At 44.0% G+C, this 12,564-nt stretch overlaps 1 protein-coding gene across 4 annotated transcripts in view; it reads right to left on the bottom strand.

The window, feature by feature from the left end:
- Window positions 1–457: 457 nt before the first annotated feature.
- Window positions 458–12,564, bottom strand: part of SETD2 (SET domain containing 2, histone lysine methyltransferase) — a 117,310-nt gene continuing 105,203 nt past the window's right edge. For 3 of the 4 annotated variants that reach the window (XR_016214863.1, XM_051852507.3, XM_089306396.1), the window contains 3 exons: window positions 3,917–3,997; window positions 1,643–1,744; window positions 458–1,260 (listed from right to left, as the gene is read on the bottom strand). Coding sequence is in view for 3 of the 4 variants with exons in the window: in XM_051852507.3 (XP_051708467.1) it covers window positions 1,099–1,260; window positions 1,643–1,744; window positions 3,917–3,997 (345 nt within the window). In the remaining variant the exon portion in view is untranslated. Of the gene's footprint in view, window positions 1,261–1,642; window positions 1,745–3,916; window positions 3,998–11,338; window positions 11,892–12,564 lie in introns of those variants that run through there. The other variant, XM_089306397.1, reaches the window with a different exon arrangement.

Genomic DNA, 12,564 nt, shown 5'->3' with positions numbered 1-12,564 from the left:
GGCAGGGCCCAAGGACTTGGGCCTTCTGCTGCTGCTTTCCCAGTGCATTAAGCAGAGAGCTGGATGAAGCAGAGTAGCTGGGACTGGAACCAGCACTCAGTTTAGCCCACTGCGCCACAATGCTGGCCCCCATTTACCCGTTTCTTGAATGACCTATTAAAGAAGTTCAATCCCTATGAGGTCTCAGATCACACTTCCTTTGCTCTAGAAAGCTTGTGCAAATTGATACAATCCCTGAGCACAGCCACAAGATCCCAAGCCCACAAGTATTAGTTATCTGGCAAATGGCTGCCTCCATCATAGATGGAACTTGTGGGGAACAAGGTCTGTGACAAAAATCCAATAGCAGGGATTAACCTTGGACTTCACACATCAGTAACCACCATCTCCTCTTTCTCCAGGGGAAGGACTACAAACAAACATGCTTGCTTAACTTTTAGGGAACACACATACCAAGTTCTTTAATCGATTTTATTTTTTACATAAAAAGTTCAGTAAAAATTGGATAAAGTAAAGTGATTTTAAGCAGTAAATCAATCTTATCAACATAGCACAAGGCTGACCAAAACCACAAGGCAGCCTGCTTTGGAATATTTACATGATAACAAATTAAACCTTGCAGGAGAACTTAAACCATCCTTACAAAGTCTTCCTGTGATCCTAGCACGTAAAGGCTAAAAGCGAAACAAAAACCAGGAAAAAAACAAAATTATTTTCAATATATTCACATATACATTAAAATATAATACAGATCATCAGGGTTTAGGGTCTTGGGTGGGGATGCGCATGGGTCTGTGCGCTGACAGCACCGCCAAGGAGGAGACCCAGGTTAGAGTGGGGTCAGGTCTGGCCAGGGTCTTCCCTAAACCCTTGCCTCTGGTGGCCTCTAAGCACAACCCAACAGCTTACAAGAGGGATCATTTGTTGCAGATGAAGCTCACTTTTGTGGCTTTCAGTTGACACCTGCAGGTCTGCATCCTCCAGGGTGGCAGTGCCATCAGGAGTGCAGCCCTGACAGGGTGGGGCAGAGAGGCCCGTGGGAGTTCTCCCAGAGTCTGTGCTACCTGATTCACCTGTTCTTCCACCCGGCCCCATAAGTCACTCTAATTCAGTGTCCTCTTTGGGTTTGTAAACAGCCCCAAACTTCTGCATGTACTTCTTAATGTACTCCTTGGTTTTGTGTTTCACATTCTCATTGCACTCCAGGTCCTCGGGGTTCTTACAGTACTTCAATTCCTTATTCATAACGCCATGAGTCAGCTGTCCAGGGCACAGGAAGAAAAATACAACCAACAGTTAGAGTGGAAATGATCTATGATCTGGGGGTTGGGGGAGGAAGGATAGAGGTGGTAACCCAACTTGCTGCTTCTGGGGCTTTTCACAAACACTCAGAGTTGAATAACTGGGTAGTTTGGAACAGGCTGGAACTGAGGTTACCAGAAAGGAAAAACTCCGCTCTCCAAGTTTCTTAGAGAATATGGCTCTCAAGTAAGGGGCCCCTCCACCCCAAATCACAGCCTGGCAGTTCTTGCATCCCCAGTCCTGGATCTTGCAAGGTAAATCACACTTCCTACAGTGAAAATGGCTGTCATACAAAGTACAGTTTGCCTAGAACACTGACAGACCAGAGAAGGGAAAGTACCTTGCGAGCAAGGTGTTTGAAGTCCTCAGTTGTAGTAATTCTTCCCACTTTGCAGTCAGGTTTCCGGTAAGGGTTCAGGCACTGGACGATGAACTGGGACATCTGAGACAGAGTAAAGAGCACATGGTGTTCAAAGATATGGAGAGGTCACGAAGCTACACCAAAAAAACATAGCAAGTGCAGCTAGCCAATCCTCCCCTGTTCTTCCCTCAGGGTGGCTGCTTTGAACAGTGGAACCACCATGAGTCAAAGATAAAAGGATCCTTGGTCAGCCCTGAGACGGGAAGAGCTCCCAAGGATGGACAGAGCACGCCTCACAGCAGAAGCTGGAGGGATCCATCGGCTTCAGGCTTCAAGCAACAAATTCTGTGAACTCAGCATACAAAGACTGCAGCTAGGTTCTGTGGTCCCTGGAGGAAGGGTAGGCAGAGCAAGCATTCCAAGAGATACTGTGAGGGTTAGCAACCCAAGGACTGTAAGCATTTTGTATTTGATGGTTACTTAGAGTCTGTCAGTGCTGCACTTCATTGTGTTCATATCACAGCCATGGGGAGCAGATGGAAACATGGTCTAACAGCCAGGGCTCAAAGGGAACAAAAAAAGTCAATGACAGTCACTGAACAAGGACTACCCATCCCTGAAATTCAGTAAGCCTTCAGGCACACAGAGACAAGGCTGTATCACAAGATGGGCACTAAATCAACAGCTGCTGGGTGACTCTGAGAAACTCAGTTTTTATTCTTAGAGGAGTCTTTTAAAGGTTTTCTGACCTCCATATTCTCCTCTTTCAATCCATCCCCCAAATACAGTCAAATGTTTCTATATCTCCTGTTTAAAATCCTGTCAACAGTTTGTTGTAACCCACAGACCCTCAGGCCCTATAAGAAACAGCAAAACACCATTCAGCCTCATTTCCAACATCCCTTGTCATATTCTGGGGAGTTAGTTCTAACTCCCTAGAAGGGGTGCTGTTCTCTTGCCTCTGCATTCTGCTACCCCAAGTTATATCCCTTCCCAATCCATCTGGCCAGTTACTAGTTTTGATTCAAGGGTCCTGCCTGCTACTTCACACAGTGGCCTCCAGTCTAAGCATAGCCACTCTTCATATAGCTGCCACTTAATTACAGATTTGCTTCCTCAAATGCAGTTTTTTTTGTTTTTTGTTTTTTTTTTTTTTTTGACAGGCAGAGTGGACAGAGAGAGAGAGAGAGAGAAAGGTCTTCCTTTGCCGTTGGTTCACCCTCCAATGGCTGCCATGGCTGGCTCAAATACAATCTTAGCCTCTTCAATGAACAAAGACTGGAGTTTAGAATTTGGATGGGGGCTGGCACGGTGGCGTTGCAGGTAAAGCTGCCACCTGCAGTGCCAATATCCCACATGGGCGCCAGTTTGAGTCCTGGCTGTTCCACTTCCCATCCAGCTCTCTATGTCCTAGGAAAGCAGTAGAAGATGGCCCAAGTCCTTGGGCCCCTGCACCCATGTGGGAGACCCAGAAGAAGCTTCTGGCTTCAGATTCGCCCAGCTCCAGCCGTTGCAGCCTTTTGGGGAGTGAACCAACGGATGGAATACCTCTCTCTCTGCCTCTCTGTAACTCTGCCTTTCAGATAAATAAATAAATCTTAAAAAAAAAAAAAAAAAAAAGAATTTGGATGCCATAAGTCAGACAGGAAGTTGAATGTTCTGTTGGCTGGAAATATACTTCAAACAATATAAGGAAGAGCTGCTTTCTCCCAATCTCTTAAGAGTTAGGTAGCTGCCAAAAGACTCAGCAGAGAGAGAGAACTGGAACTTGAACTGTAAAGGTCAGAATTCACAAAGTCTTTTGTCTAGAACTGGCCTTCCCTGAATGTTAACAGTTCTTTGACCTGTACATAAGGAATGACAATGCCCACTTCAAGGGCAAAATGAAATGGCGGATATGAAAGTACTCACCCAGTTGTGAAGGAACACATCAACATATCATTACTAACAACTAGAGGGTCACATCACAGATACCAGGCAAGCAGACCAACACTTCAGAAAGCTTTCTTTTGCCATAACAAGGCCTGCACGCAGTCAGGTAAATGGATCTGCAGAAGAACTCTTGTTAAGCCAACAAGAGTTGGCTGAGAAGTTCTTAATGGTAGAAGCACTATGTCAGCATGATTCACAATTCTAAATAAATTTTATGCTCTCGCCTGTCTTGGTCAAGGGAGACACTATATACAGGACAAGAAAAGGAAGGACTCAGGTTGAAGCCTGAGGAGATTAGTGCCCTCATCTACCAGATCTTACCTCTTTTCTGAATACTTCTTTGCTTTTCTTAGCCAGCTCACTGGAGGTGTCTGCTTCTGCTGTCTTGGGCTTTTTTGATGTCTAGAAATAGAAAATACAACAGTGCTAGCACGAGAAGTCTGTCCAGAACCCTCCTCCTTTATCCCAGCTGGGATACCTAATTCTTTACATGAGAATCCAATTAAAAGCCTTGACTCAGCACATGACCCGAAGTCAAATTGGTTGTTCTGTTTCAAATCCTGTCATTTGGTTCTCACCTCCTCCTTAAAAGTCGGGTTCCAGTCTTCCACCCAAAGTTGAGCTATGTTCTTCAGTAGCTTTACGTGTTCAGTTGTTTCAGTCATTCTCTCCATAGAGGAACATGTTATATGATGTGGACTGTTCGTGCCCCTTTTCTAAGCTTAAGCCCCTCACAATGTCAGGTGAGGCCTAGGCTCTTCCCTTCTGCCAGCTCTTCCATTACAGGATTCCAGACAAGGGCAAAATGTTCTGTTTCCAAGACCTTTGGTTACTCATCACTGTTACTCTAAAGGCAGAGCTGGCTAGACTACAAAAACCAGTCTCAGCATGAAGGAGAGGCTCCTTGGAGATTGGTTATCTCCAGTTCAGGAATAGAAAGACTAAGGGACTATCAAGCTTTTAAGGGGAAGGAGATGGGGATCAATGCAGCCAGTCAATGGATGAGTAAATGCTAAGGTAGAGAAGACACCCTATCCCAAGCTGGAAAGATGGTGACAAACCTAGGTACTTTCCTAGCCCTGCTAGAGGGAGGTGCTTCTTAGTTCCACAAGCAGGCATCCCTGGCACACAAAGCATCTGCCACACAGGCCACCTCCCCACATCCTTGCTCACCACTAGCCATCAGGCCCCTTTCCCAGTATATACAGATATATATATATGTGTGTGTGTGTGTGTGTGTGTGTGCGCGCGCGTACTTCTGAGCTAGAGGCTCAGAGAAATTTTATACTCCCCAGTTTCTGTTTTTCTCAGTTCCATAAACAGTATAAAGGCCTGGTGACAAAGAAGCTGTTCAACTCCATCTGCTCTGGAATGGCTCCAGAGAAAGGTGGCACTCCCTAGGCTTATGGCTGTTACAAATCAACTTTCTCGTCTTCCCTATAAAGTTTTACATGTTTTCCATTTTTCTACATTCTTTCTTTGGCTGTGGGAGTGCAGGAAGGGTGAGGAGGTAGGGTAGAAAGAGAAGACTCAACTTCTGCTTTCAGAAAACCAACCAAAAAAAAACACAAGCAACTCCATTTTCAAATGTTTTGCTCTAGGATTTTTAAATTATTCTTTCCTGGTTGTAGAATATGGGTGTGTTCTATAATTAAGACCCCAAGTGAGGACAGGTGGCATAGTGGTTAAGACTCTGCTTGGGATACCTGCATTCCGTATTTGAGTACCTGGGTTTGAGTTCCAGCTCTGCTCCTAACTCCAGCCTGTTAATGCACACCCTGGGAGATAGCAGGTGATGGTTCAAGTAACTGGGTCCCTGTTACCTGTGTGGAAGACTTGGATTGGGTTCTTGGCTCCCAGCTTCAGCCTGGGCCATTGTGGGCATTTGGGGAGTGAATCAGCAGATCGGAGCTCTCTCAGTCTTTCTCTCTGCCTCTCAAATAAATAAAGAAGAAAAAGACTTCAGGTAGCCGGGGCCGCAGCTCACTAGGCTAATCCTCTGCCTTGCGGCGCCGGCACACTGGATTAGTCCCGGTCGGTTGGGGCACCGGATTCTGTCCCGGTTGCCCCTCTTCCAGGCCAGCTCTCTGCTGTGGCCCGGGAGTGCAGTGGAGGATGGCCCAGGTGCTTGGGCCCTGCACCCCATGGGAGACCAGGATAAGTACCTGGCTCCTGGCTTCGGATCAGTGCGGTGCGCCGGCCGCAGCGGCCATTGTGGGGTGAACCAACGGCAAAGGAAGACCTTTCTCTCTGTCTCTCTTTCTCACTGTCCACTCTGCCCGTCAAAAAATTAAAAAAAAAAAAAATTAAAAAAAAAAAGACTTCAGGTAGCAAAGAATCAAGAATTGCTTGAATAAGCCAAGGAAACCCCAATATACACTCAGCTGTTCTCCCATAAATCTCAGAAGTGAGCAGCAATAATAAAGAGTATCAGAAGGTTCCTTCAGGTGTGAAAACAATCCAAGGATCCTGGATCTATGGAAGAACTAGGCTCCTCATGAGGCTACTATGTAAAACAGGAATGTCTTGCCTTCCTCTGAACAGGGCGTGTTCAGAAAGCTCTCTACATGCACCAAACGCACATCTAACACCTTCTAATTTAATCAGACTTGATGAGGTTGAGAGCTTTGGAAGAGTGCCCAAACTTAGAACATGGAAATCATAAACCAAAATGAAGTACTCTTAGGGGTATTGAGATTTGCAAACCCCTCTCTTTGTGATCTAAAAATGGCATTGAAATAATTCCAGAAACTGACTAATGCTTATTACTCAAGCCCAATGTCAAGCGGAGGAGCCAGAGTCAGAGCTGAGGTCAGCATCAGTTATTTACATGAAAAACCTTGGGACACCTACCTTCCCCAAAGTCCGATTTAGAATTTTAGCTTCTCTAAAAACACGTGAACTTCTAAAACCAAGTGGTATTAATCTTCTCAAAAATCTACTGCTAATTAAAAAATCTCTTAGCACCAGAAGAAACATTCAACTAGGCCAATGGTTCCTAACATAAAATGGGATACTTCAAGGGATAGGGGGCACCAGTCTGTATAACAACCGGCATTGCGGAGATTTAAGAAAACCACTGGTGTGGACGGGAGGAGGCTTTCATACATAAAAAAGTAAAGTGTTGCCAGGTCTTCCCTAAAAATCAGTTTGCCTTTTTCTATGACAGCTCACATGTGGAATTAGTCAATGGATGGTTTCACTGGCAGTCTATGTGAACAACGGCCAGATGAGAGCAAACAATGGGCCTGGCTGAAAGCCAGAGCTTACTGCCTTTAGAAGTTGACCCTGCTGTCAGCCATAACCACTCGTGAACTCTCAGAGAATGTGTCTGAATGTGAGAAGGAAGAACTAAGTACTTTGACATTACTCAAGGTAAGCTTTGAGACTTTCTCACTTAGATGGCAAGGGCCTTAAGCTTATTGGGAAGCTGCAGCAACTACACAGACTGTAGGACAACAAATGCAAATTCTATTCTTTATTATACCTACAGACACACCATCATGTCACAAAGCCCATGTGTCTTGGATTTGAGAGGTGTGACCTGACAGAGATAGGTCCCCAAAAGGGAGAGTGGGGGGGCCGGGGCTGTAGCTCAGCGGGTCAACACCCTGGCCTAAAGTGCTGGCATCCCATACAGGCGCAGGTTCGAGACCTGGCTGCTCCACTTCCGATCCAGCTCTCTGCTATGGCCTGAGAAGGCAGTGGAGGATGGCGCAAGTCCTTGGACCCCTGCACCCGCGTGGGAGACCCAGAGGAAACTCCTGGCTCCTGGGTTCAGATTGGCACAGCTCCAGCCATCGCATCCAACTGGGGAGTGAACCAGCAGATAGGAGACCCCCTTCCTTTCTGCCTTTCCTTCTCTTTCGGTGTAACTCTGATTTCAAATAAATACATAAATCCTAAATTATTTTAACTAACATTACTGTCCCCTAGGGTGCCTATATCAGGAGACAGGAGCTAGAAATTGAACCCATGTACTGTGTTCTGGAAAGCAGGCATCTTAACTAGGCTAAATGCCAACCACAATATAGGTGTTTCTTTTTTTTTAGTTTTTAACAGTTTCAATATAGTTCATAGACAATACCACAGATGTTTTCTATACACATCTCTCATGCATCTTCTCAAACTACTGCTATCAAAATATCCTCAAAGAATTTTCTACATATGTCTATTTTAACAATAATCCCACTGTATTCTTGCTTTATAGCTCTGGCTATTTCCTTAGACTGAACTTCTGGATCATCAGGATCTGTATTATTTCTTTTTCTATTTCTAATATTCCATACAGGGTCAGTAAATTAATGAAACCGTAATACAACAGTCTTTTTCCAAAGGGATCAAAATCTAAATGAAAGCCATAATGAGGGGGGCCGGCCCTGTAGCATAGAAGGTAAAGCCTCCACCTTCAGTGCTGGCATCCCATATGGGCGCTGGTTCGGGTCCTGGCTGCTCCACTTCTGATCCAGTTCTCTGCTATGGCCTGGAAGAACAGTAGAAGATGGCCCAAGTCCTTGGGCCCCTGCACTCTTGTGGGAGACCCAGAGGAGGCTCCTGGCTCCTGGATTGGGATCAGCACAGCTCCAGCTGTTGCAGCCAACTGGGGAACGAACCAGTGGATGGGAGATCTTTCTCTGTTTAACTCTTTCAAATAAATAAATAAAATTAAAAAAAAAAAAAAAAAGCCATGAGGAAAAAATGGGGCAGAAGGAATAAAAAGAATTGCCTTATAGTATCCTTTTCATTCTTGTCTTCTAAGATGCTAGCTAGACGAATGCAACTGTAAATGCTTAGAAGAGTTAGAAGCAAATATAAGGGGCATTCAAAAAAGTTCATGGAAAATACATATTGTGAAAAAGCTATGCATAACTTTCAAAATCTTTTCTCACAAAAATAGACATCTTGTAATTAAATTTTGCAGGTTTTTTTTTTTTTTTTTTTTGACAGGCGGAGTGGACAGTGAGAGAGAGAGAGAAAGGTCTTCCTTTTTCCGTTGGTTCACCCCACAATGGCCGCTGCGGCCAGCGCACCGCACTGATCTGAAGCTAGGAGCCAGGTGCTTCTCCCAGTCTCCCACGCGGGTGCAGGGCCCAAGGACTTGGGCCATCCTCCACTGCACTCCCGGGCCACAGCAGAGAGCTGGCCTGGAAGAGGAGCAACCGGGACAGAATCCAGTGCCCCGGCTGGGACTATAACCCGGGGTGCTGGCACCACAGGAAGAGGATTAGCCTATTGAGCCATGGCGCCGGCCTTCCAGGTATTTTTTGAAGTGCCCTAGCTATCTAAGTCAAGTGGATCATTTTGACAGAAAGCTATGATGCAAAGGGATCCAAAGACTGACACCTCATATCTTTGATTTGTACTTCAGGGGATGGTTGGTTGGAAGACAACTCATTGGTTCTTTCTTCAAGTGCATCTAGACTGAAAGAAAACAAATGACTCTAGATTTTTTTCACTGAAATACAAGAAAAGGTAATGATACCAAGTCAGAGACAAAAGCCTAAGAAGCTGAGCTACAGCATGAATGTCCAGGTTGTCTTTAGCAGGAAACTTTATGACACAGACTTTTCCCCTTCGATACTTGTTTCTAGAAAAACTCTTACAGAACCTTCATACACTACTGATAGAAATGTCTGATGAAGTAGCTACTTTGAAAAACAAAAGCTTGACAATTTCTTTAAAAGGTAAACATAAATTTATCCTATGACTTAGCCAATTCTATTCCTAGGTATTTACCAAATGGAAATGGAAATACATGTCCATAGATGTACAACGCCAAGAGCAAATCCTAATCTTCTCACTTTGGATGAGAATGATATGTTAAGGTCGATTCACCAACTTCAACAAATGTACTACTCTGGTACCAGATGTTGATAGTGGGGAAAACTATGCATGTGTGGTGGGCGGATATTTGTGAACTTTGGAATCTCTATTCTACATTCAATTTACTTTATGATCAATTTTGATGTGCCAAAATGGAAGTAAATTGCTCTAAAAATAAAGCCTGTTATTAAAAAGGAATAAGACAAATACCTTTTCAGGCAAACAAAAGCTGAAAGAATTCATCATCAATATATCTGAAATACTAGAAATATTAAAAGAACATTCTCCAGGCGAGAGTTAAATGATTCCAGATGGAAATTCAACTCAACATGAAAAAATGAAGAGTGTTGGAAGTGGTAAATATGAGGATAAATATAGATCTCTGTTGCAAGTTTAAAAATTTTCTTTAACAGTTTAAATCAAAAAATAATCCTGTGGTTAATAAAATGTAAAAACAAAACATAGTAACAGAAGCACAATGCTTAAGAGGCAGCAAAATAAAAGTAGTTTCTTACGATGAGAGAAAAAGTAAATCATACTATAAGCAATTACAGAAAAGTGGTGTATTATATGATAACGGTCTATAATAAGATAAATATTTATAGTGCAAACTTTGGAAAAACAGTTCTCAAAGTTTTAGGTCTCAGGATCCCTTTACACTCAACAAACTGAGGATCCCCCAAAACTCTTATCTATATCTACATATATCAAAATTTTGGGGGGCTGGCCTTGGGGCTCAGCAAGTCAAGCTACCACTTGTCTTGCAGGAGTCCCATACTGGAATGCCAGTTTGGGTTCCTGCTGCTCTGCCTCCAATCCAGCTTCCTGCTAATATACCTAAGAAAGCAGAAGTACTTGGGCCCCTGTACCCACAGGGAAGAAGATGGAATTCTGAGCCCCGGCAGTTTGGCCCAGCCCTGGCTTTTGTGGCCATTTTGGGGAGTGAACCAGCAGACAGGGCTTTTTCTCTGTGTCTCTCCCTCTCTCTCTGTTGCTCTGCCTTTCAAATAAAAATTATTTTTCCTATTAGAAAAATTAAAACTAAGAAAAAATTAAATATTTATTCATCTATTTCTTAAAATAACATTAACAAACCTATTGTATGTTAATAACAATATATTTTTTGCGAAAAAGAACTATTTTCCAAAACTCAAGAAATGTGGTAAGAGTGGCATAGTTTTACATTCTGGAAATTTCCTTAAATGTTTTGCTTAACAGAATACAGCTGGAATCTCATTTCCTTCTGTATCTGATTATGTCACATATGCTCTGGAAAATTCCATAGTATACTTCTGAATGTATTACAATGACAAAGACATATAATGCCTTCGTATTAAAATAGTTTTGACCTTAAGACTTCTTTGAAAGGATCACTGAACTCCTAGAGGTCCGCACACTACACTTTGAGAACCACTGCCTTAGAATAAATAAGTTAAACAAAGAAGTATGAAGCCGACTGAAAAGAAAAATAAAATAGAATCCCTTTGAAAGGCAGAATTACACAGAGAGGAGAGGTAGAGAGAGAGAGAGGTCTTCCATCTGATGGTTCACTCCCCAATTGGCTGCAACGGCCAGAGCCAATCCGAAGCCAGGAGCCAGGAGCTTCTTCCAGGTCTCCCACGTGGGTGCAGGGGCCCAAGGACTTAGGCCATCTTCCACTGCTTTCCCAGGCCATAGCAGAGAGCTGGATCAGAAGAGGGGCAGCCAGGACTAGAACTGGCGCCCATATGGGATACCAGCACCCCAGGGCAGGGCATGAACCTGCTGCACCACAGCGCCAACCCCTCAACTAACAGTTTTTTGCCATCTATTTCCTTAACAACAATATAAAAAAATATTAACTTCAATTCTAACTTTGAACTTGCATTTTCAGATACATTATAAAGTTAGAATAAACAATTTTCCACTCAATTTTCATACCTTTTTCTTTTTTTTTTTACTGTTGTTACTACGAATTTCCTATCACTTTTTCTAGAATTCAGGCCAGGGGTTTAGCAATTATACCCTTGTCTATAATGTGTTCTTTCCTGTGCATGCACATCTTCAGGAAATGACCGTTGAATGAAAACAGTCGCAGTGTTCACTGCATTGCTAACTTTTTATTTTGCCAAGATATTAATTTAGAAAAAAAAAACCAGTAAGCAAAACATAACTATTGGGCCGGCGCCGTGGCTCAATAGGCTAACCCTCCGCCTTGCGGCGCCGGCACACCGGGTTCTAGTCCCAGTCGGGGCGCTGGATTCTGTCTCGGTTGCTCCTCTTCCAGGCCAGCTCTCTGCTATGGCCCGGGAGTGCAGTGGAGGATGGCCCAGGTGCTTGGGCCCGGCACCCGCATGGGAGACCAGGAGAAGCACCTGGCTATTGGCTTCGGATCAGCGCAATGCGCCAGCAGCAGCACGCCGGCCATTGGAGGGTGAACCAACGGCAAAAAGGAAGACCTTTCTCTCTGTCTCTCTCTCACTGTCCACTCTGCCTGTCAAAAACAAAAGAAAACAAACAAAAAAAACTATTTAGTCATCATTTTAAAATGACTATTTTGGGGCTGGTGCTGTGGCATACGTAGCAGTTGAAGGCACCACCCGGCATCCCATATGGGCACTGATTTGTATCCCAGCTGCTCCACTTCTAATCCACCTTCCTACTAGTGCGCCTGGGAAAACAGTCGAAGATGGTCCAAGTCCTATGGCCCCTGCATCCACTTGGGAGACCTGGAAGCTCCTGGATTCTGGCTTCAGATCAGCCCAGCTCCAGCCATCGTGGCCATCTGGGAATTCTGAGCTCTAGCAGCCTGGATGGATGGAAGATCTCTGTCTTTCCCTCTCTCTGTAACTTGACCTTTCAAATAAATCAAGACTATTTTAACTCCAAAAAATTAAGTTAAATAAAGGTCAGTTGTGTTAAATCAGGCTTTAAAAATACATTATCACTGTATTATTCTTTCTTCTCTCTTTTGCTGTGGAAAAATGCTCAGTAAAAAATGATCAAAGAAATGATAATACAGTCCTTGGAGCTTGGAACAAAACTTCCTAGGTTAGCAGGAGCTGAGACATAAAGGAAAGGCCTCAAAAGATTCTCATATTAAAAGCCCAATTCAGGGGCCGGCACTGTGGTGCAGCGGGTTAACGCCTTGGCCTGAAGCACCCACA

The sequence above is a fragment of the Oryctolagus cuniculus genome, chromosome 10 (genome assembly GCF_051225735.1).
Source record: "Oryctolagus cuniculus isolate XC-2025 breed Fujian yellow rabbit chromosome 10, ASM5122573v1, whole genome shotgun sequence".
NCBI classification, from domain to species: Eukaryota; Metazoa; Chordata; class Mammalia; order Lagomorpha; family Leporidae; genus Oryctolagus; species Oryctolagus cuniculus.
Note: the sequence above shows the minus strand (reverse complement) of the source record. Positions and strands in the feature narration are given on the sequence as shown.